General features: G+C 40.3%; 4 protein-coding genes, 1 non-coding gene and 1 pseudogene across 5 annotated transcripts in view; 3 read left to right on the top strand and 3 right to left on the bottom strand.

Moving 5' to 3' along the window:
* Positions 1-25,061, bottom strand: part of LOC111787450 (ubiquitin-conjugating enzyme E2 7) — an 85,412-nt gene that overhangs the window by 54,101 nt on the left and 6,250 nt on the right. The window lies entirely within an intron of this gene.
* Positions 2,478-6,616, top strand: LOC111786858 (U-box domain-containing protein 33). The gene is made up of 7 exons (XM_023667071.2): positions 2,478-3,020; positions 3,100-3,218; positions 3,754-3,872; positions 3,945-4,332; positions 4,405-4,953; positions 5,590-6,309; positions 6,391-6,616. The coding sequence occupies exons 1-7, from the start codon at positions 2,831-2,833 to the stop codon at positions 6,571-6,573; spliced, it is 2,268 nt and encodes a 755-aa protein (XP_023522839.2). The 5' UTR covers positions 2,478-2,830; the 3' UTR covers positions 6,574-6,616.
* LOC111787423 (ENTH/VHS family protein) lies at positions 6,628-8,557 on the bottom strand. The gene is made up of 4 exons (XM_023667379.2): positions 8,026-8,557; positions 7,794-7,907; positions 7,429-7,590; positions 6,628-7,296 (listed from the first exon to the last, which is right to left on the bottom strand). Exons 1-4 carry the CDS (start codon positions 8,157-8,159, stop codon positions 6,777-6,779), a joined length of 930 nt encoding a protein of 309 aa, XP_023523147.2. The 5' UTR covers positions 8,160-8,557; the 3' UTR covers positions 6,628-6,776.
* Positions 10,909-19,142, bottom strand: LOC111787179 (fasciclin-like arabinogalactan protein 4; annotated as a pseudogene).
* LOC147793722 (small nucleolar RNA Z247) lies at positions 12,412-12,551 on the top strand. The gene has a single exon (XR_015420161.1). It is a non-coding gene; the product is annotated as a small nucleolar RNA Z247 (small nucleolar RNA).
* Positions 19,281-24,578, top strand: LOC111787046 (GTP-binding protein Obg/CgtA). The gene is made up of 6 exons (XM_023667210.2): positions 19,281-19,732; positions 21,689-21,897; positions 21,984-22,092; positions 22,433-22,515; positions 22,626-22,688; positions 23,215-24,578. Exons 2-6 carry the CDS (start codon positions 21,763-21,765, stop codon positions 24,376-24,378), a joined length of 1,554 nt encoding a protein of 517 aa, XP_023522978.2. The 5' UTR covers positions 19,281-19,732; positions 21,689-21,762; the 3' UTR covers positions 24,379-24,578.

Genomic DNA, 25,061 nt, shown 5'->3' with positions numbered 1-25,061 from the left:
AGGAGGGTGGATTGTGAGATTTCACATCAGTTGTAGAAGGAAACGAAACATTCCTTATAAGAATGTAAAAATCTCTCAATAGTAGACGTGTTTTAAAATTATGAGGTTGACAACCATACGTAATGGGTCAAAACGGACAACATTTGCTAGTGGTGCACTGAGACGAATTGTTGGTATATGTAATGATTTTCAATTCTTTTAAAATTTTGTCAACTATTCTATTTTTAATATCCCTCTCATATTTCTTAGCTATTTTATTATCATGATTCCCTCATTGGAATATGGTATCGATTCATTCATGTACCTCTCTTCCACTTTGTTACAAATGAGGTTAAGATTTTAGTAAAAAAAAAAAAATCTTCTCGAAATTAAACCATAAATTTTTTTTAACGATAATTTTTGTTTTATCCATTAAATTATGTCCACGTTAATTTTTTTAAAAAAATAATTACCTAAAAGTTAACACATTCAACTTAAACACGATTTAATTGAGTTAAAACATCAACCTTGTTGAGCATCAACATGCTAATTCAATATGAATTTTATATCTCCACCTCGAACTTTACTCGTAATAATAATTATTTAACACGAGATGCTAAACTTATCGAAGAACTGATGAAATAAAAAATAATTATAGAGAGAATGTAGGAAATTCAAAACCTTAATTTCAGTAATTGAAATGATATTATAAAGAAAAGTGATTGAGAGAGAGATGATTAACGTGGGACAATGTGCTTTTTTGTGCTGATAATATTATTTTAAATGAAAGATGGAAAATAGTTGCAGAACTGTGATGCCATATAATTGCATCCAATGCTCATGCTTCATAATTTTGCTTCCCATCTCCGACCATCATGTCCCCATCTCTTATAATAATAATAATAATCATCATCATCAACAAAATACTTATGTACCCCAATACCATATTAATTATATCATACTATATTGTATTTTTTCGTTACACCCGAGTAAAAGAAAATTACATAAATGAACAAAAACTATATCTAAATTAAGCATGTTTTACTTGTAATTTTGACGATGTCGTAGAGAATATAAGGGAATGTTGGAGTCATCAAATGTCGAAGTCTGCTTTATGGATAAACGGTTTGAGGCATGAGAAGGTGCAGTGGGAGTGAAGCTTAGGGAAATGAAACAAATCTGAGAGAGACGGCTCCAAATCATGAGTATCCATGTAAAGCATGTAAAGGCGAGGCATACACAAGATGGGGCTCTTCCTCCTCGAGATCCACCTTTGTTTGCTGCTCAATTTCAGACATGGTTCATCTACGTGATGCATAGCAATGCACAAAAGTGCTTCCATTTGTGTAGCTATTGGTCCTGTCCCAACTCCCAACGCCTGAGCCCGACACCCAATCTAACCATCTTCGTTTCTTTTTGTTCATCAAACCAAGGGATCAGTTACTTGAAAGTTTACAAGTTTTACGAGTTTAGGTTGTTTATGGGCTTTGGATCAAATAATTAAACTTAATACTGCCGAATTGGGTTATATGGAAGTTGTGTCGAAGTTAAATAAATAGTTAGGTCCAAAGCCAATAAAACCTAAGCTTCATGGTTGGGCCCAATAGCCATTAAAACTCATACCCACATGTTCATGAGAAGCTTTATGTATAGAACATCCCTCCTCTATTCACTATAAAGTTAAAAATCTCATTGAAAAAGACTTAAAAAAAAAAAGATAATTGACCTTGAGATCCTACCTTGATTACAGAGGGAAACGAAACCTTCTTTGGTGTAAAAACCTTTTCTTAACAGACGTTTTAAAACCGTGAAACGATATCATGGGCTAAAACAAACAATATTTGCTAGTAGTGGGTTTGGTCTATTTACAAATAATATCAAAGTTCAAGAAAGTAGATTTTAAGATTCACATTGGCTGAAAAGAGTGTGAAAACTTCTCCCTCGTATATCATTTTTAAAACTTTTCAAGGCTAAATGATTCTCCAGAATAAACGTACTATCAAATGAAATTTAAACTCAAAAGAGAGAATCAAATGATAAAAAATTAGAGATTGTATTTCACTGCACAAAGTTAATACAATACGATATCAGATGACGACTCATATATAATTAAACACATATGAACACGGACATTTAGATCAATTACTCATCTCCACACATATATGTATCTTTCCACTATAAGTTGTATACATAGTGATAAAGGCAAATGCATCAAACAAATCTTGGTGCGAGGATAATATCGGTTCAATATTCATCCTTGAGCTATGTTCATGTTAAGATGTCAACGTACAAATGCTCAAAAAAAAAAAAAAAAAAATCTAGTTGTAACCTTCATCAGATGGGAACATAAAAAAATGTTTAGTCCAACTTTATTAGTTTTTATTGTTTATAATAGTAAGGATGGAGCTAACAATGTATGTAACCAATATTGTGTCCAAAATTAGGTTGACTTTATGTATATTGAAGACTTAATTATAATAATGGAGAAGTATGTCCCTTAATCCTCAACATTCATCCAAAGATACCAACTCCAGATTCCAAATCAAATCATATATTGTGTTCATAAGGGTTAGAAATTGATGTTCAATTTGTTGTTATTATGATGTCATTAAGAAGGTACGAATATGAACTTTGAAGAGATTTTTTTAGATATCAAATTCTCTTAGTTCTTCTGTTCTTAATCGAAGTTGTTGTTGAGCACCGGACATCAAAAGTCATACACAGAATCCTCTGTTCTACACTTAGCCCCACCAAAGGGAACAAATCCTCATCATCTGAATCGACTATCTTGTGCTCTTCATGCCCTGTTTTCTACCTTTTCTGCTGACCCAATTTCGTTTATGGGTCTGATATGATGTCGGCAGTAGATTACGCCATTGAAGATGGCGGCGCGGTCGCCGGCGATGATGAGATTTTTGTGGCTGTCGGGAAGTCTGTGGGGGGAGCTACGAGTGTGCTTCAGTGGACTCTTCGTCGCTTTCCTGGTAAAAAAGTTCGTCTACTTCACGTTCATCATCCATCTCTCCGGATTCCAACTCTCTGTAAGTTCTTTTTTTAACTTAGTTTTGCTGGAAGTTGCATCGAAAATTTGAGTTTCTAATTCTTTTGTGTGTTGTTCAGTTGGAAAATTAGCAGCAAATCAAGTTAATGCGCATATGGTTGCTGCATATAGGAAGAAGGAATGGGCAAAGACTATCAAGATTTTGAGTACTTATTTATCTATTTGCTCTGATGCTAAGGTAAGACTCTTAGAATGACGATAACCATGTAACAGCTCAAATCCACGGCTACCCGATATTATCTTCTTTGAGATTTTCCTTAAGAGGTTTCTTCACCTTGTAAAGAATGATTTGTTCTTCTCCCAACCGAGGTGGGATATCACAATCTATCCCCTTTAGGGCCCAGCATCTCTTTGTGAAGAATGCTTCGTTTCCTTTTCCAATCGATGTGGGACCCCCAATCCACCCCCTTTGAGGCTCAGCGTCTTTGTTGGCACACTATCTCGTGTCCACCCCCCTTCGTGGCTCAGTTTCTTCGCTCACATATCGCCCCGGTGTCTGGCTATGATACCATTTGTAATAGTCCAAGCCCACCGCTGGTCGATATTGTCCTATTTGGGCTTTCCCTTTTCGACTTCCTCTCAAGGTTTTAAAATACGTCTGCTAGGGAGAGGTTTCTATATGCTTATAAAGAATACTTCGTTCTCCTCCCCAATTGACGTGGGATCTCACAAATGGCAAACTTGAAATGATTATAATCTAATGACACTTTCAGGTGAGAGTTAGTTTTGCTGCCATGGAAGCAGACCATGTTGGGAAGGGTATCGTGGATTTGGTTGATAAACTTTGTATAAAGAGGCTTGTTATGGGAACTGAAGTCAGTGTACAAGATAAGTAAGTGTAAACAATGATTGGTGGATTAATCATCACTGTGTTTCTGACTTGAATGTAAAAATTTGAATGCAGCTTCATGAAGATCAATAGAAGGATGTCTAGAACAGCAGATTACACTGCTAAAAATGCTTCCTCCCTCTGTGAAATATGGTTTATCAACAAAGGAAAGCTTGTGTCGACACGACAAGCTGCTAAATGTCCAAGTTTTTTGATGTCACAAAGACAACATTCAATGCAAATTGCTGAAAAGTTTAGTCCTTCATCATTTCAATGTAGTGATAGCGAGAATAAATCATTCTCATTAGCTTTTATTCAATCCTGCTCCACGAGTATCTCCATGAATGTCAAAAATGGAGAATGGATTGAAGGAGAACTAGCTCCCTTGAAACATGAAATGGGTTTGTCCTCTGAGGAGGCCACTAAAAATTTGGAATTGCTGGCTCTAGAAGCTATGAACAAGGTGCAGTTAGTGGTCGTTTTGCTTGTGTCTGCCTGTAATTGTTGTACTTAAAATGAGCTTCTTTTTTTATAGGCTAAAGTCATTGAGTCTACTTGTACATGTGAATGCAAATTACGACAAGAAGCTGAGTTTTCATTAAGAACTACAATCCAGGAGAAGGAGAAGCTCATATCAGAAAGAGAGCAGCTGCAGCTAGAACTTTGGAGGACACTGAAAAACATTGCTCTTCTAGACTGTCAGACACAGAGAGTGAAACTTCGGCAGGATGAAGCAGCTAAAGATTTGGAGCTCATTCAAGTATCTGTTTCAGTTCTATGGCAGGAGAAGCAGAAGTTCAAACAACAGAAGGCGAAAGCGTTGCATTGGCTTGAGCGGTGGAAAAGTGGACAAGCTCAGTCTGCAAATTGTAGAAGCTTGATTGGATTTGTTGAAGAATTGCCTCAGCTGGATGAATTTTCATTGTCTGAGATACAGACCGCAACGTGTAACTTCTCCGAGAGCTTTCGGATTGGTCAGGCGGGCTATGAGTGTATGTACAAGGGGGAGATGATGGGCAGAACTGTTGCCATATCTAAACTGCATCCTCATAGTATGCTGCAACCATCAGAGTTCCAGCAAGAGGTTGGCTTTCTGCTTTGTCTATTACAAAAGTTTAATTTGTTTTCTTTTGTTCTTGTGATATCACACGTTGGTTGGAAAGAGGAACGGAACATTTCTTATAAGAGTGTGGAAACCTCTTCCTGGTGGACATGTTTTAAAACCTTGAGGGGACGCTCTCTCCCGAGTGGACCTCTCCCTAGTGGACATGTTTTAAAACCTTGAGGGAAGCCCTCTCTCGAGTGAACATGTTTTAAAACCTTGAGGGAAGCCATCTCCTTGGTGGAGATGTTTTTTTTTTTTTTTAAACCTCGAGGGTAAGTCTAGAAGAGAAAGCTCAAAAAGGACAATATCTGCTAGCAGTGAGCTTGTGCTGTTTACAAATGGTATCAGAGCCAAGCACCGAATGATGTGCCAACGAGGACGCTGGCCCCAAAAAGGTGGATTGTGTGATCCCACATTGGTTGGGGAGGAAAATGAAGCATTTCTTATAAGGGTTAGAAGAGGCGTTTCAAAACCTGGAGGGGAAACCTATAAAAGAAAGCCCAAAGAGCACGATATATGCTAGGGGAAACCTATAAAAGAAAGCCCGAAGAGCGAATATATGCTAGCGATGAGCTTGAACCGATGTTTGTTCATGATAGATATTTGCACTTGCAGGCATATGTTCTTGGCGAATTACGACATCCTCATCTGGTGACGTTGCTCGGTGTGTGTACCGAAGCCTGGTCACTAATATACGAGTACTTGCCGAACGGGAGTCTCCAAAACCACCTTTTTTCAAAGGGTAAGACTCCATTGACATGGAGAATCCGAGCACGAATAGTCGCTGAAATCTCAAGTGCCCTTTGTTTTTTACACTCTTCCAAGCCTGAAAATCTTGTCCATGGAGATCTTAAACCTGAAAACATCCTTCTAGATTCCCAACTTAGCTGCAAGATTGGTCATTTCGGTATTCGCCGGTTAGTATCTGAGGAGTTCCGCTACTTTCAAAGTCTCCCAATGAGCACTGTGCCTAAGGGTGCTTTCTCATACACAGATCCAGAGTTCCAAAGAACCAAAGTGCTAACTCCTCTATCTGATGTCTACTCATTTGGGCTCATCATTCTGCAGCTACTCACTGGAAAGCCAGCAGTCGGACTAGCTAGTGAAGTGCGAAACGCATTATCGTCTGGACAATTAGAACTCGTTTTGGATTCATCTGCTGGAGAATGGCCAGAAACTGTTGCTACGAGATTGGTAGACTTCGCTCTGCAATGCTGTGAATTGAAGAGTCGAGACAGACCGAATATAACACCGGTTATCGTTAGGGAACTGGAACAGTTATATGTCTCAGAAGAGAGACCAGTGCCACCTTATTTCTTATGCCCCATCCTGCAGGTAACTTTGTGTTCTTGATGTATCAGAAAGACTCTTCCACCAAGGCTCTTCTGATATATGAACTGTGTGGACTTGTTTCAGGAGATAATGCAGGATCCTCATGTTGCTGCAGACGGGTTCACATACGAAGGCGAAGCGATTCACTCGTGGTTGAAAAATGGTCGTGAAACTTCACCGATGACCAATTTGAGATTGAATCATTTGCAGGTAACTCCAAACCACACTCTGCGGCTTGCAATTCATAACTGGCTTTGTAAATCATAACTCCAAAAGGGAACAGTTCATCATAAAATATGCAAGTTTCTTACAGTGTCAAAATAAATGAGAAACTTTTGGCTTTCTTATTAAACTCTGCAAGGCAGACAAAACCAAACACTACCAGAGATTCTTCAGAAAATTTACTCTCTGAGGTATCATGTTCATTTGTACATAAGACATAGGATTGTGATGGAACTCGAAACCTATCCCTATCTCGAAAGCAACGAGGCATTCGATTCAGGTTCATCAATGAAAGGATGATACTCATCAGGTGAAACTCCATCTTTAAACTCCTTACCACTCAAAAGCGGGTTGGACTCGAGCACGCCATTATCCCATCTATTGGACCCTTCCTTGTTTGGAACCAAGTTTTCTTTGACACTTTCTCGAGTTTCAGGCTTTTCGATCCCATGGCTATCTACTACATAAGCCAAAGCTTCATGGTTTCCTTGTGGGTTTGCTGCCTTTTGATCTGACAAAGCCTGATGTTCTTGGTTAAGATTATCAGAACTGTTGAAGTTTGAATTGCACTTTCCATATCTTGCAATGGATGAAGAACAATCTTCCAGAACTCCTTGAGACTTTGATCTGGAAGAAAAGCTTCCAAATCCAAGAATCCCCCGTGTCAACTTCCTAGCCTTGTCCCTCTCCTCTTTGAGAAAAGACCTTTTTTCAAGAAGGTTCAACATCCTCTCTGATTTGTTTCTAACTGAAATGCCCCAATTGAACCTGTAACCAAATCAACATCAAATACATAATTTCACCACAAACAGATAGCGTTCGACCGACGAACAAACAAGACATGAAAACGACATTGATTCGTCGAGTAATATACATTAGTGAGAGGTTGATAGGCATTACCCCTTTTCATCAACATATTGGAAAGTTCCCATTTGGGAAATAACATGTTTGTCACTCTGAAACTCCTCTGCTACACTCTCTGGTCCATGAGTCAAGAGATGTTCAAGAATGATGAGAGAGTTGTAGCAAAGTCTCCAATTCTTCTTTTCAAATTTCTGCAATCTGCCTTGCAAGTTCGTTTACTTTATCAATCATGAATCAGCACATTCAAAGCCAAAACTAAATTTTAAGAGGAATTTAAAAGTAAAAGCTCTGGAAACTATCTCCCTAAAGAACTGACTACTATTATGGATTTTTCCCATGATGATCAGAGGATCTAATTCATAAAACTGTAAACAATGATCAAATAAGAACAAAGCTAAAACCTTTTATGGAGAATAGCTACAATTCTCCAATAGTCATCGACCTCAAAAGCTGCCTTGGAAATTGAACTCAAAGTTCTAGCATCTGGGTTTCCACTGATAGCTTCTTCAGTCAATCTAAAATGGAAAAAAAAAAAAAAAAAAAAAAAAAAAAAAAAAAAAAAAAAAAAAAAAAACATGATCAAGAGCAGCCCATGAACATGAAGAACATCAGGAACAGGAAGAATAAAGTTACAGTTCAGCAGAGGTGACATCTGTGAGGGCTAATCTAGCAGTCTTGATCTTCTCCTTGAAAAAGAAAGAAGCTTGCTTCTTCAAATCATGGAAAGAGGGAGAGGCCATACCGTCGGATTTGCTCGAGATGGACATGGTATGATAAATCAAAAACCCTTTGGTGTTCTAAGAAAAAGATGCTCGATTTGGAGCAAACATTAGGTACAGACAGAAAGAAGCATTCAAAAGATGCCGACAAAACCCCACCAAATGCTTGAAAATTAGAAGGGGGAGAGAGAGAGATGGTGATGTGAGCAAGAAAAAAGAATGGTGGAAAATGAAGACCAAATGGAGAGGTTGAAGAAAGGGTTGATCAGGGATTGGGTTTGAGAGTTGAATTTATGGAAATCTGGGAGTGTAAAAGTCAAAGTGGCTAACTCATTTCAGGACTGATGGACGCCGATCGTTGCGGGTTTGAAGCTTTTAATAAATGGATTGTTGACACTCACTTCTCAGCTCCCTTCGCCGCCTATGGAGCTTCTGACCCATTTTTCTTGCTATCTATGAAACTACTCCTTTTTATTTCCATTTTATTTTTCTCTCACAAGTTTTGCATAAGTTTTTCAAATAATATTTTTTCAATGCTTAAGAACATGTTATAATTGTATTAATAATATGGTTTGAATAAACATTAGGTATGATTATGAATTGTTTATACTATGTGATACGGTAGTTGTTAGGAGTGTATATGGTTGGGGTTGGAATAGGTTTACCCAAAAGTTTGGGCTTGTTGGATTGGTAATCCAACTTAACCTTTTATTTTTGGGTTGGGTTCGAGTTGTGAAACAACGGAGTGCCGAGTGGAGAAGTCCAATGAGGAAGTCCAATGAGAAACATAGAGAGGAGAAGTACGATGAAAGTGGAATAGAGAGCTGAGTGTAGAGACAGTCGGCAACAACGTCTGACGAGAAACACATAGACAATCGAGCGGAGAAATATGAACTGAGAAGAGAGTCCAATGGAGAAATAAAGAGGCAAGCGACGTTGATGTCCAATGATACACAGAGACGAGACGAGAATGAGATGAGAACTGCTAAGTCCAATGATGACACACATAGAGAGTCGACAAGAGTCGAATGATGAACGACGAAGACAAACACTGTGATATGATTTTGTGAGACTGCGCGAGTGTGAAAGTCAATATGTCGTTTTACTTACCCAGTTACCCTTGAAGTCGAAGATGAACGCTGCGTGAGACTATGAGACAAAGTCTCCGAAGTGCAAACGCACTAGGGGTAGGGGCAGATGCTGACAATGACTCATGGGCTTGGGCTTGTCATGGGCTTGGGCTGTGTGGGCTTTTGCTGCGTCAGCTTGAGTCTATTTTGGGTTGAGCCAAGTTGACCCAATAATTTAAATTTAGAACCCGAACCCAACCTAAATCAGATCGGGTTCCAAAAAAACAAACCTAACCTAAACCCAAAATTCCTTTTAACCCAATCCAACTCTTATAATTCAGGTCGAGCTCTCGAGTTAACAGGTTGGATGTACACCCTTAATTGAAATGCAATAGGGTAAAGTAGTTTATTAATAAGTGCTTAATAATAATTTTATAACTAATCAAAATGCGTAAAGAGTGAATAGACGAAGTACAGTAAAACTTACATGTCTACTTCACAATCAACTAAGACAATAAACTATAGAGTTCTTAATCATACGGAATTTGGATGTAGGCTGCATCATAGACAAAGGGAATATCGACCCTACTCGACCCTACTCTGTATGATCGAATCGATAATCTTCATTCATAGTATAAAAGATTTTAAAATCTCACAAACTTAGTTGAGGCGGAACAATTCAAACCCAGACACAAGGGGTAGAGAATGGGAGAAAGGCCTATGAAGTTGGGTTGATGGTGACCGTCGGTTTTGTAGGGAGACAAACAATCAGAGTCGTCCAGATAATGCCATCCTGTCATCCACTTTAGTTTAGGGTCACGTGTGGGGGCATAGATCTGGAGCTCCACTCAAGCAACTCCAAAACCTGTGGGCCAACCTTCGTCTTCCACTTTCTAGCTGGCATTCCACCTAATTCCTAGCTCCTATAATTTAATAATATTCATAATATCACTCTTTTTCTTTTCCTGCCACATCATCCTTTTTTTTTTTTTTTAATACTATTAAATTATTCTAGTATCTAATAATAATTTTAAATTTCTACCCAACATTTAATTAAAATTCACTTTTTAAACTTCAAATTTGTAATTTAATTTTAATCAATAATAAAATGAAAATTTAATGATTATCTAGATTAAAATAAAATGCATCTTAAAAACAAAGAATATTCATAAATTTAGTGACTAAAGCAAGAAAGGTATACAAGTTGTGGGAACAAAAAAACATAAATTTTTTACTTTTTAATTATTAAGAAACATTAATATAATCCACTAACAAAAGTTACACACAATTTTATTTTTAATTTTATGTTTAATTTCTATGTATTATATAATAAGCATCTCAAATCATTTTTTAAATCCTAATCAAACTTTGTTTCTAATTAATTAATGTCTGTACATGAAATTAACAATAAAGATGAAATTAATGTTTTTTTTTTATAAATTAAAATGAAATTACCTTAGCTGATCCTCGGAGTTTGGCTTGTGCAGAACTAGAGCCCAGAGAAATGGCTGCAACCAAACAAACGAAACCTGATCTGTTGGGGAAGATGACACATGAGGAAGCAACATCTCTGAGCCACAAGTTGCTTCCCCTTCCTTCCATCCACCATTTTCGTTGCTCATAAACACCTGCAAATCCAAAACTGAAACCACCGCAGATCTCCAAAACCAGTATGATTTCTTTTAATTTACACCACAAAGAGATGGAAATCGATGGAACGAATTACAGGAAGAAAAATTGGCTGCTGCTTTTTGTAGCCCAATTCATTCGAATCACCGTGTAAAAAGAGACCCAAAAGAAAAAAGAAAGGAAACCCGTAATATGAAAACAACTGTCACGGGGAAAAATCAATCGAATATTATACTACTGAATTAAATACAATGCTATACAACAACAACAACAACAACATAGAGTCAGGAAGAAATTCAGTACGCCGTTACCGGCGGCAACCGATCGGATTTCCTCACGATACCCTGGTGGAGATGAAAGATGCAACGGCGGTCCATTAGATTGTGGCTGTTAAACCTAAAATAGATCATAACTGTATATACTAAAATAGTCTAAGATTTACTAGTTTATGATTTGAAGGGTTTGTTACCAAATCTATGATTTTATGGTTTGTTACCAAATCATAGATTTGGAATGTAATCTTCATTATACGCATCTATAAATACATGAGGTCGTGACCCATATAGGTCATCGTGCCATTCAATCTAACGTGGTATCAGAGCCAAGGTTTATTTTTTAAACTCCTCGCCATGTCTTCTTCCTCCTCTCCATCCACCATCTCCAACACCGTCTCAACTACCATGGCGACTTTTGGCCTTAAACAATATCCAATCCCTCTACACCATGTTGTCACAATTCGTCTAACCAAAAACAACTTCATCATATGGCGTGCCCAGCTCCTCCCCTACCTACGGAGTACGAAGCTTATGGGCTACCTCGATGGCACCAATGTTAAACCTAAAATAGATCATAACTGTATATACTAAAATAGTCTAAGATTTACTAGTTTATGATTTGAAGGGTTTGTTACCAAATCTATGATTTTATGGTTTGTTACCAAATCATAGATTTGGAATGTAATCTTCATTATACGCATCTATAAATACATGAGGTCGTGACCCATATAGGTCATCGTGCCATTCAATCTAACATGGTATCAGAGCCAAGGTTTATTTTTTAAACTCCTCGCCATGTCTTCTTCCTCCTCTCCATCCACCATCTCCAACACCGTCTCAACTACCATGGCGACTTTTGGCCTTAAACAATATCCAATCCCTCTACACCATGTTGTCACAATTCGTCTAACCAAAAACAACTTCATCATATGGCGTGCCCAGCTCCTCCCCTACCTACGGAGTACGAAGCTTATGGGCTACCTCGATGGCACCAATGTTGCACCTGCCAAGCTGATCCCTTCCTCAACTGCTGCTGGTGCTGAGCTGGTCTCTAATCCGGCCTATAATCAGTGGTATGATCAGGATCAACAAGTCCTTAGCGGCCTTCTCTCCTCCATGTCTGAGGAGATTCTTCATGATGTGGTTGCCGCTACTACGTCCAAGGAGGCGTGGGATACCCTGCAGCGGATGTTTTCATCGTCAACTCGTGCTCGCACTACTCAGATTCGTGTTGAGCTTGCCACGTCCAAGAAACGAGATCAATCTGCTGCAAATTATTTTTGCAAGATCAAAGGGCTAGCCACCGAGCTGGCCGCCGCCGGCTCTGCCTTGCAGGATGATGATGTGATCGCGTATCTTCTCGCTGGTCTTGGCCCTGACTATGATCCCTTCGTCACCTCAATGACTACCAAGAGTGAAGCCCTCACCCTTGATGATGTGTTTGCACATCTAATGACGTATGAAGCTCGCCAACTACAACACCAGGCTGAACTTCAGTTAAATCTTGGATCTTCTGCCAATTATGCTAGTCGTGGTGGTCAGCAGAAGAATCGTGGGCGTAGGGATCGCGGTCGTGGTCGTTCTCAAGGTTATGCACCCTCTCGTCCTGCTGGTGATCGTCGTGGCCCTTCTGCTCGTCCTTCCTGCCAGATCTGCGGCAAAGTGGGGCATACTGCTATCCGCTGCTGGCATAGGATGGATGAGTCCTATCAAGATGAACCTTCTTCTGCTCCTCCTACGGCACTGGCGGCTACTTCCTCTTACAAGATTGACCCAAATTGGTACAGCGACACAGGCGCTACGGACCATATCACCAGTGACCTGGATCGTCTCGCTGTGCGTGAACGTTATCATGGAGGTGAACAAGTTCAAGTCGGCAATGGAGCAGGTTTGCGTGTTTTGCATACTGGTCATTCTCTAATTAATACTGCTACTCGTCCTCTTGCGTTGCGTAATATTTTGCATGTGCCTGAAATTTCCAAACATCTTCTTTCTGTTCATAAATTTTCTCGTGATAATGACGTATTTTTTGAATTCCATCCTTGGCATTTTTCTATAAAGGATCGACAGTCGAGGAAAAGTCTCCTAAATGGGAGGTGTGAATCTGGTCTTTATCCTATTAAGCCATCCGATGTCGATAATCTCAAGCACGCCTTGGTGAGCAGATCTACTACTCACGCCCAATGGCATGCTCGTCTTGGACATCCTTCATCTCAAGTAATAAAATCCATTTTGCGTCTAAATAATATTTCGTGTGCTAGTGAGTCATCTTTGTCAGTTTGTAATGCGTGTCAGTTAGCAAAGAGTCATCGATTACCATATACTAGTTTTTCCCATAGGTCTTCGTCACCTTTGGAACTTATTTTTTCGGATGTTTGGGGCCCTGCACCTCCATCTGTTGGGGGTTTTAAATATTATATTAGTTTCATTGATGATTTCAGTAAATTTTCGTGGATCTATTTGATGCATGATCGTACAGAAGCTCCTCGTATATTTTTGCAATTCCAAGCTCATGTTGAGCGCCTCCTAGATACTAAAATCAAGTGGGTTCAATCTGATTGGGGTGGGGAATATCAGAAAATTCATAACACATTTTTTCGTTCCCTTGGAATTGGTCATCGTGTTTCGTGCCCTCACACACATCAACAAAATGGGTCTGCTGAACGCAAGCATCGTCATATTGTTGAAACTGGCCTAGCCCTTCTAGCTCATGCTCATGTACCTATTAAATTTTGGGACGACGCGTTTCTTACAGCCACATATCTCATCAATCGTCTTCCTACTCGTGTCATCGATAAAAAATGCCCCTTAGAGCTTCTTTTTCATACCCCACCAAATTACTCCTTATTAAAAATTTTTGGGTGTGCCTGTTGGCCTCATCTTCGTCCTTATAACAAACAAAAGCTCTCTTTTCGATCAAAGGAATGTGTCTTTCTAGGCTACAGTTCTTCACATAAAGGGTATAAGTGTCTTGACACCGATTCTGGTCGTGTCTATATGTCTAGAGATGTCATATTTGATGAAAATGTTTTTCCATTCAAGAGAGCCTCACCTAATTCTTCCCCAATCATGCAGTCGACGCATAATGCCCCTGATTTGTGCACCTTGCATTTGGGTAATAGCAGTACTAATTTGGAGAATGATCACATGCATATGTCTGGGCCTACTAACTTTTTGGATGCAGAAAATTTGGTGTCTACATCAGCTTCGGAATTGCCGCAACAATCCTCCGCGTCGCTGCCATTCGAATCGGCGTTGGTTGTTCCGCCAATGATTGAGGCATCGGCTTCTCCGCCAGCAGATGATATTGCGCAATGCCCGGTCGAATCCTCGGCCGTTGGTCAACCAACTGCTGTAGCATCGGTTGCTCCCCTCGCAACGGCTGATACGGCCGTCCCCTCAAATGTGGATCCTGCACCTACTACTCATCCGTATGGTACTCGATTGAAGCACAATATCAAAAAACCCAAGGTGCGTACAGATGGAACAGTAACATATCTTGTAGCTCGGTCTTCTGCCTCTGAACCTACTTCACATATTACTGCTATGGAGCATCCCCTCTGGCGTCAGGCAATGAATGATGAATTTCAGGCACTTCAAAAAAATAAGACATGGCACTTAGTTCCTCCTCGTGCTGGTCTTAACGTTATTGATTGCAAATGGGTTTTCAAACTCAAACAAAAGCCAGATGGCTCTATTGATCGCTACAAAGCACGCCTGGTTGCTAAAGGTTTTAAACAGCAGTATGGCGTCGATTATGATGATACCTTTAGTCCAGTTGTTAAGCCCACTACCATTCGGCTCTTATTATCTCTTGCTATTTCTCGTGGTTGGGCTATTCGGCAGATTGATATTCAAAATGCTTTTCTTCATGGCCTTCTTAATGAAGATGTTTATATGAAGCAGCCCCCTGGATTTGTGGATTCTCAACACCCTGGTTATCTCTGCAAGCTGGATAAGTCGCTTTATGGCCTTAAACAAGCTCCGCGTGCCTGGTTTTCTCGCCTTAGTGTCAAGACACTTATACCCTTTATGTGAAGAACTGTAGCCTAGAAAGACACATTCCTTTGATCGAAAAGAGAGCTTTTGTTTGTTATAAGGACGAAGATGAGGCCAACAAGCACACCCAAAAATTTTTAATAAGGAGTAATTTGGTGGGGTATGAAAAAGAAGCTCTAAGGGGCATTTTTTATCGATGACACGAGTAGGAAGACGATTGATGAGATATGTGGCTGTAAGAAACGCGTCGTCCCAAAATTTAATAGGTACATGAGCATGAGCTAGAAGGGCTAGGCCAGTTTCAACAATATGACGATGCTTGCGTTCAGCAGACCCATTTTGTTGATGTGTGTGAGGGCACGAAACACGATGACCAATTCCAAGGGAACGAAAAAATGTGTTGTGAATTTTCTGATATTCCCCACCCCAATCAGATTGAACCCACTTGATTTTAGTATCTAGGAGGCGCTCAACATGAGCTTGGAATTGCAAAAATATACGAGGAGCTTCTGTACGATCATGCATCAAATAGATCCACGAAAATTTACTGAAATCATCAATGAAACTAATATAATATTTAAAACCCCCAACAGATGGAGGTGCAGGGCCCCAAACATCCGAAAAAATAAGTTCCAAAGGTGACGAAGACCTATGGGAAAAACTAGTATATGGTAATCGATGACTCTTTGCTAACTGACACGCATTACAAACTGACAAAGATGACTCACTAGCACACGAAATATTATTTAGACGCAAAATGGATTTTATTACTTGAGATGAAGGATGTCCAAGACGAGCATGCCATTGGGCGTGAGTAGTAGATCTGCTCACCAAGGCGTGCTTGAGATTATCGACATCGGATGGCTTAATAGGATAAAGACCAGATTCACACCTCCCATTTAGGAGACTTTTCCTCGACTGTCGATCCTTTATAGAAAAATGCCAAGGATGGAATTCAAAAAATACGTCATTATCACGAGAAAATTTATGAACAGAAAGAAGATGTTTGGAAATTTCAGGCACATCAAAAAAATAAGACATGGCACTTAGTTCCTCCTCGTGCTGGTCTTAACGTTATTGATTGCAAATGGGTTTTCAAACTCAAACAAAAGCCAGATGGCTCTATTGATCGCTACAAAGCACGCCTGGTTGCTAAAGGTTTTAAACAGCAGTATGGCGTCGATTATGATGATACCTTTAGTCCAGTTGTTAAGCCCACTACCATTCGGCTCTTATTATCTCTTGCTATTTCTCGTGGTTGGGCTATTCGGCAGATTGATATTCAAAATGCTTTTCTTCATGGCCTTCTTAATGAAGATGTTTATATGAAGCAGCCCCCTGGATTTGTGGATTCTCAACACCCTGGTTATCTCTGCAAGCTGGATAAGTCGCTTTATGGCCTTAAACAAGCTCCGCGTGCCTGGTTTTCTCGCCTTAGCTCCAAACTATTACAGCTGGATTTTACACCTTCAAAGGCTGATGTCTCTCTTTTTATTTTTAACAAAACGGGCATTCAGATGTATATTCTCATCTACGTTGATGATATTATTATCATCAGCTCATCTTCTACGGCTACTGAGAAACTTCTTACACAGCTTCAGGATGATTTTGTCGTCAAGGATCTTGGTATTTTGAGTTATTTTCTTGGGATTGAGGTCCGCCATACTTCTAGTGGACTTATTCTGACACAACATAAATACATTCGAGATTTATTAGCCAGAACCAATATGCTCACCTCCAAAGGTGTGCCCACACCTATGCTTCCCAGTGAGAAGTTGTTATTGAATGGTGGTGAAAAGCTCTCACCTGAGGATACTACTCGCTATCGAAGTGTCGTTGGTGCTCTCCAATATTTGTCTCTGACACGTCCTGATATATCCTTCTGTGTCAACAGAGTGTGTCAGTTCATGTCCTCTCCGACTTCTATACATTGGGCGGCAGTCAAACGAATTCTCCGTTATCTACATGACACTATTGATATGGGTTTGTGTCTTACAAAGTCCAGCACTGATTTGTTGAGTGCCTTTTCAGATGCTGATTGGGCTGGGAATCCTGATGATCGTCGAAGCACTGGAGGCTATGTGATCTTCTTTGGTGGCAATCTTATCTCTTGGAGTTCGAGGAAACAATCGACAGTTTCTCGTTCTAGTACGGAAGCCGAATATAAGGCGGTTGCTGATGCCACTGCCGAATTAATTTGGATCCAAGTTCTCTTGCGTGAGCTCGGGATCTCGCAAGCGCGAGCGCCTAGCCTATGGTGTGACAACATTGGTGCCACCTACCTATCCGCCAATCCAATCTTTCATCGACGGACGAAGCATGTTGAGGTTGATTATCACTTCGTTCGTGAACGAGTATCGACTCGTCAGCTTGATGTTCGACTCATATCTTCCAAGGATCAGCTCGCCGATATCATGACAAAGCCACTGCCAGCTCCTTCTTTTAGCTATTTTAGGCGCAATCTGAACTTAGTAGTACATCGTCCAGATTGAGGGGGGGTGTTAAACCTAAAATAGATCATAACTGTATATACTAAAATAGTCTAAGATTTACTAGTTTATGATTTGAAGGGTTTGTTACCAAATCTATGATTTTATGGTTTGTTACCAAATCATAGATTTGGAATGTAATCTTCATTATACGCATCTATAAATACATGAGGTCGTGACCCATATAGGTCATCGTGCCATTCAATCTAACAGTGGCGACATAGCTGCCATTGCATCCGGTGGTTGAGCACTGACCATAGTTTCATTCGCAGGCTTGATTGTCATAATCGGACTGTTCCCAAATATCTCCTTCGGCAATAGCACTTCCGAAACCCCAAAAATGGCGACCGGCTTCTGATCGAACACCGTCTGAGTCACCGATGCTTGAACAATTCCGGTATTGATCCCAACCGAGCCGTTAACTCGCGAAATGTTGAGTGTGAAGCTACCGGCGCCCATATCCTCCGTCGCTAAAGTGGGCTGAACAGGGTTTACAATCGATTCCAAAGACCCGAGAGGGTAATAAGAATGAAGCACATGAAATTTCAAGACAACGGCCTTCTTATCCGCTGGCAGCGACTGGAGCTTCACGGTGGGCGGAAGGTCGGAAAACGCGGAGTCAGTAGGAACAAAAAGCGTAATCCCAGCGCCGCCTTCATCGGCCTCAAACTCATCAACAACACCAGAAGCCAAAAGCATGGAGGCAGCAACATTAAAATTATGGCCATCAATCAAAGCCCTAGTGATATTCAAGCCCAAAGGCGGGCGAGTCTCTGACGCCATGAGATCAAATCCATAAGGGACAAGAAGGGCATTAACAGCAAAGATACTAACATTATAAGGAAGATTCTTAAGAAGCGTCAAAACAGTAGCATTAGAAGAGGAGAAAGGAACAGGGGAGTGAACAGAAACAAGACCATCGAGCGGATCGCGAGTGATGTTGACGGAGCCGAAATCGCTAGTGGCACGGCCAGTGGTTTGAAAGAGAGTGGTGACGAGCTTGCCGGAAGGGGAGATCTGACGGAGGTCGGAAGGGGAGAGGTATTGGAGGAGGACATGGTAGCGGAGGACATCGGCAAGGGAGGATTGAGGGATGCGGTGAGTGAGATCGGAGGAGGCGGCGAGGTAGGAATTGGGGACGGCGAGGAGAGTGAGGGAGGTCAGCTGGTTGAGATCTGAGAGGATGGAGGTGGAGAGAAGGGCGGCGAAATCGGAGAGGTCGGGGAAGGAGGAGAGGAGGGAGGAGATGTCTAGGGCAAGGACAGGGGAAGAGGAGGAGGAGGAGAGGAGGAGGAGGAGGAAAAAGAGGGAAGGGATAGGGGTAAAATGGGAAATGCGAGTGCCCATTTCTCTGGTGTGAAGGAATGGGGGAGAGAGAGAGAGAGAGAGAGAATGGGTGGCCGGAATCCTAATGGGCGGAGTTTATGGGTTAGGTAAGTGGGCGGAAGGGGGAGTGAGAGAGTGTGGAGGAGGAGGATGAAGGATGATGCGGATGTGGGTTGTCGTATTCAATATTCCTCTTATACCCCGCTTCTGCTTTCCGCCAACTGTTACCCTACCTACTAACAACACTCTTACACTCTTATAGTTATATATACATTAGTTAATTAATATTTTAAGCTTATTTTTTAAAAAATAATAATAAATTTTTTTAATTAAAAAAATACAAAATTCTAATTTATTTTTATTAATTTAGGCTAAAAAACCAAATTGTCACTCTTTTTCCTCCCTTGTACCCAGCCGCGCGCCAATCCCTTAGGGGCCGTACTCGTCGAGAAGCTACCCACTAGTCGTCTTAGTAGACGGCGTCCTACCGGCCTGCTGCGACCACGAGCGGCGGGGAACGACGACCCTGCGCGTTTCCTCTTCCAGCGACTGATACTCCAAACGGAGACGCGAATCACCTGCGGTGCATCTGTCGGCGGCAGCGCCCCATTTTGAAATACCGGCACACTTCGCTTCTCTATCTCCGGTGATTCACGACGGTAGCACCCACGGCGAATAGCTGCGTGATCTCCTCCTAGCGACAAAATTTGAGCTAGGAGATAGTGAGCCATAACCCGAACGACCCCCTGGATAGAACACCCATAGCCTTTAGGGTTCAAATCTACAAAATTGAACTCATTCGAACTCAATCCTGCAAAGACTCAAGCTTTACGGTAAGGATTAGTTGGAAATGGCTCGCTCTAAACTCTTTTTGGATTCCTTCAATGTTTAGGTTTGGACTGTTCGAATTAAGTTTAATCTCTCACGAACGTCCTTCAATTTCGATTATGGTTTCTGAACTGAGTTGTAACCTTGGAACTTTGTCTTTCTTGTTTCAAGAATTGATAGAATAGCTTAGAAGCGATTTAAAATGTGTTGTAAGTAGTTTCTTCATGTGGAGTTTGTATACCTTGTATGCTATGTATGCTGGATGCTTTGTTATACTTGTTTGATGTGTGTTTTTATTTAATGTTATGTTGAACTCGATTGTATGTTTTGATGTGTTAAGCACATTAAGTTATTGTTTTGTGTTGATTAAGCATGTACTGATGTTGGTCCCTGCGTTAAAAGCATGTTCCTGTGGTTATTAGGCTGGAAGCATGGTCTAGCAAGCATGTATAAGATGTGCATATCTGGGTTTGCTTTGTTATACTTGTTTGATATGTGTGTTTTTATTTAATGTTATGTTGAACCCGATTGTATGTTTTGATGTGTTAAGCATATTAAGTTATTGTTTTGTGTTGATTAAGCATGTACTGATGTTGGTCCCTGCGTTAAAAGCATGTTCATGTGGTTATTAGGCTGGAAGCATGGTCTAGCAAGCATGTATAAGATGTGCATATCTGGGTTGTTTAGAGACTGATTGTTAAGTTGCGTATATTTGAGTTTGCAATCCAGGAAAGCGAGGAGAATATAAGGATCTCGGGTGTAGATGGTCAAGGGTTGATATTATTTTAAGGAAATTGAAGTGAATATCAATGCCTCCAGTATAAATGGAGGTTAGGTATGTCGCTTTTTGGTGTCAAGGCTTTGGGTATAAATGATTGAGGGTCGATGCACAAGTATAAATGGTCAAGGGTCAGTGATGAGTCTTAAGGTAAGTATTGGGGCCTTGGGAATAAATGGTCAAGGGTTGATGCACAGTTCAAGGCTTTGGGTATTAATGGTCTAGGGTCGAACGTCAAGTTCTATAGAGAAGTGTTGAGACCATGTGTATAAATAGTGAGGTATAAATGGTCAAGGATTGGTATGATGAGTCTTGTGGAGTCTGGACATAAATGGTCAATGATCAATGCACAGTTCGAGGCTTTGGGTATTAATGATCAAGGATCTGAATGTCGAGTTTCATAAATAGTCAAGGATTGATGCATCTCGAAGATGTGGGAAAGATTGATAAGAGCTTGGGAAGGGCTTGAGAGAGCTATAAAGAGTTTTAAGGATTCAATATTGTCTTGAGATAGAAGTTGAGCATGTATAATATGAGCATCATGCATGATATAATTTTGATAAGTGAGCATCACGCATAATACTTGGTTCCTCATGGTGAGAAGTATGATCTTATGATGTATGTTGTATGTCGTTTGGATGACTGACAAGAGCGTTTCTGTCCGGTGTGACTTTGGATGGCTGGCCCACTTGGGGAAACTTATATGGTTTTACCAAATTCCTATTCTATGTTTTTCGTCGTTATATTACTTCTTGGGAACTCCGGATCATTTCTTGTTGATGCTGTTGGATTGGCAAAAGTGTAACGGCCCAAGCCCACCGCTAGTAGATATTGTCCTCTTTGGGCTTTCCCTTAAGGTTTTTAAGACGCGTCTGCTAGGGAGAGGTTTCCACACCCTTATAAAGAGTGTTTCGTTCTCCTCCCCAACCGATGTGGGATCTCACAGAAAGTCATTGTCCATTTTTCTGGTTGCAAAATAGTCATAACTAGCCATCTGTGTATACTTTTGTTTTCCTGCTAATGTACAAAGACTAGTAGGTTTTATATCTTAAGTTATTTATTTATATATTATTACTTTTTACTGAAGCTTTCCATGGAATCTGTTCAATTGGAGTTGACCTCGCTCCCCTTATCGAAATCATAATTGTTCTTGCTTCAATTGATTGATATTTAAATTTTGTAGATCTCTTTATTCTAGTAAACTTTACAACTTTCCAAAGCATGGATGATGTTTGAGGCGCGAGAGAAGGGAGAACGATGAGGTTTTTGTGCGTAAAACAAGTTCTATATTTGAGAGGCTTGAGAGAATCCTCAAGTTTTCCATGGCTTTGTTCTGCCATTTCCTATTGCTCAGATACTCCCTCAAAGAAGTCTAAACTTGCCCCTTTACAGGTTTTTCTTTACTTCTCTTCCATTTTTTCATTACTTTTTTCAATGCAAATTCTTCTACTTATGTTTGGATTTATTGGGTTCCACAGGAGAGGAGAATGATAGACAGGTTTATGATGTATGCCAAAGGAGGTGATGGTGGAAATGGATGCCATAGCACTCGCCGTAGTAGGCAGGATCGCCGCGGCCAACCTGATGGTAGGCTTTATGTAATTATTTAATCTCTTAGTTTACACTTGTCATCTAATTATTACTATGATTCGAGTTTCAATGGTCTAATTTGTTGATGAATGAAAAGTTGATGTTTTTTTAGAGGAAAAGATTAAACAGTCAGATATTATGCAGTCTTGGATTCAGCAGCTTTAAGTATCACATTTTATGCTGCTCTTTCTTTATGTTTCTGCTAATATCATATTAGAATGATAGTCAAGTAAGGAAGATCGAACGGTCCCCTTGGCGTGTATAATTAGGAACTGTTCCCCCTGTCATGAGATAGCTGCTTGACTCTACCACGTCGCTTCCTTTCTAATTGATGCAGGTGGAAATGGTGGAAGGGGGGGCAATGTCATTCTCGAATGTTCCGCTGCTCTCTGGGACTTCAGCAGTTTGAAGCATCATATCGTATGTTCGACTCTTATACTCATGCTAGAAACAACTCGGAAATGAATGATAAACTACCTTTAGAGTTATTGAATTACAATATCAATCAATATTCCTATCATCTCTTGCAGAATGCAGGTAGAGGAGGACATGGATCTTCAAAAAATATGATTGGAACCAGGGGTGCAGATAAGGTCATCTATCCCTTTCCGATCTGTATGTGTGCGACTTTGCTGCCTTTTATTGTCTCTTAATTTTCCACTTAATCTATACATTTAAGTAAGTTTAAATTGCACTAAATTATGAATCAGGTAATCATGTGACATCTTTATTGAACAAATGTTAGCAGATCTGACACAATGTAGTAGAGAAAGGGTAGAAAGAATTGAAATGTTGGACAAATTAGAGTGGCATAGTTTATAAAAAGAATTTGATGTTGTGATATACCACGTTGGTTGGGGAGGAGAACGAAATACCTTTGATAAGGGTGTGGAAACCTTTCCCTAGCAGACGCGTTTTAAAGCCTTGAGGGGAAGCCCGAAAGGGAAAGCCCAAAGAGGACAATATCTGCTAACAGTGGGCTTGGGCCGTTACATACTATTGCTTTTAAAAACAGGGTAGGTTTACACATGCTACTGAATTTTGTCCTATTGTCTATGTTTTTCTCATCTATCTATTATATTTGATGATACCCCACCAAGTTACTATATTTGATGATAGATTGTTCAAGTACCCATTGGCACTGTCATTCATCTTGTGGAGGGTGATGTTTCTAGTGTAGTCGAACAGCATTCGACAACAGATTTAGACCCCTGGCAGATTCCGGGCGCACTAGTTGATGATCTCTCTAGTAGTTCCTCCCAGAAGTCTCTTGAATATTCAAATAGAGGAGAGGAAGTTGAATCGACCTTTACCAATACTCTCTCATCGTGTAATAATGGTAACGATAATGCTAAAAGTTCGTCATTCAGGAGGGAAACCTCGGAAGTTGCATCAACCAATGGGATTTCCCAAGTTCTTGCATCTCCCAACAAACTCGAAAGTTCAATTGATGATGATACTACAGAAAGTGAAGAAATGAGATACAATGTTGCAGAATTGACTGAAGTAGGACAACAAATAATCGTTGCTCGTGGAGGGGAAGGTGGTTTGGGTAATGTTCATGCTCTCAAATTTTCAAAGAAGCCTAAAGCCTCAATGGCTGTGAGGCAAGAGGACGAGTTCATAAACTCTGATGTATCTGAAATCAACGAGTCCAGAGAGCGAATTGGTTCACCCGGGACTGAGACCGTGCTTGTTTTAGAACTTAAAAGCATTGCCGATGTTGGCTTCGTCGGGATGCCAAATGCTGGAAAAAGTACTCTTCTAGGAGCCATTTCTCGAGCAAAGCCAATAGTTGGTCATTATGCATTTACTACTCTGAGACCAAATTTGGGGAACTTAAACTACGACGACTTATCAATCACAGTAGCTGACATTCCCGGACTTATAAAGGGTGCCCACGAAAACCGTGGACTTGGACATTCATTCTTGCGTCACATCGAACGCACAAGGGTTCTAGCATACGTTCTAGACTTGGCTGCTGCTTTAGATGGTAGAAAAGGGATACCCCCATGGGAGCAGCTGAGAGATTTAGTAGCAGAGCTTGAACACCATCAAAAGGGGTTATCAGATCGTCCATCCTTAGTAGTGGCTAACAAGATCGACGAAGAAGGGACCGAGCAAGTGTACGAGGAATTAAAGTCAAGAGTGCAAGGAGTTCCAATCTTTCCCGTGTGTGCCGTTTTGGAAGAGGGTGTTGCAGAGCTTAAAGCTGGTCTTAAGAGCCTCGTGAATGGTGAAACATCTTACAGGCTTAACATAGATGAAATTATTGTTGATTAATATGTTTGAACTCTACCATTTCATTCCATTTTTGCTATATAGCTGATACAACTTTAGAGACTATTTATGCGGCCTAGTTGAGTAGGAGGTCGTAAAAGTATAACTTTTCGTGTTCTTCGTGGTTGACGATCTTTATTTGAACCTTCATCTTAGATTCCAATGTTGAAATTTATGTGGTAGAGGCGTATTATTTCATGCTATCTTCCTAGGATGTATCAACATTCATTCAACTTAAATGTGTATTAAGAACAAAAAGGGTGGATTATTTATTTGATCATCCAAATGAAAACAAATTGGTTGGTGATGAAATCTAGATATAGGAACCCAATTGATTAATTTAGAGATTCAAAACATGTATAAGTAGTAAAGAGGGAGCCCTGAATCATCATCCCCAACACACAAACCAATCCAAAAATCTTAGCATTTTGAGAAACAAAATGGCTTCTGGGTGCAAATGTGGTGACAGTTGCTCCTGTGGAGATAGCTGCAACTGCCAATCTGGGTATCTATCTATATATCTTCTTTCTCTCCACCTACTACAAGTCACTTTATTTATTAACCCATTTTTCCAATCTTTGCAGGTCTATCACAGAGGCCTTCATCCTCAACAAGTAATAATGATTTTGATTGATTTATATTTTGTTTAAATTCTAATACCACGACCATCAGGTGTCAAATTTGGT

Source organism: Cucurbita pepo, chromosome 2, assembly GCF_057944985.1.
Source record: "Cucurbita pepo subsp. pepo isolate OVF chromosome 2, ASM5794498v1, whole genome shotgun sequence".
Taxonomy (NCBI): Eukaryota; Viridiplantae; Streptophyta; class Magnoliopsida; order Cucurbitales; family Cucurbitaceae; genus Cucurbita; species Cucurbita pepo.
Note: the sequence above shows the minus strand (reverse complement) of the source record. Positions and strands in the feature narration are given on the sequence as shown.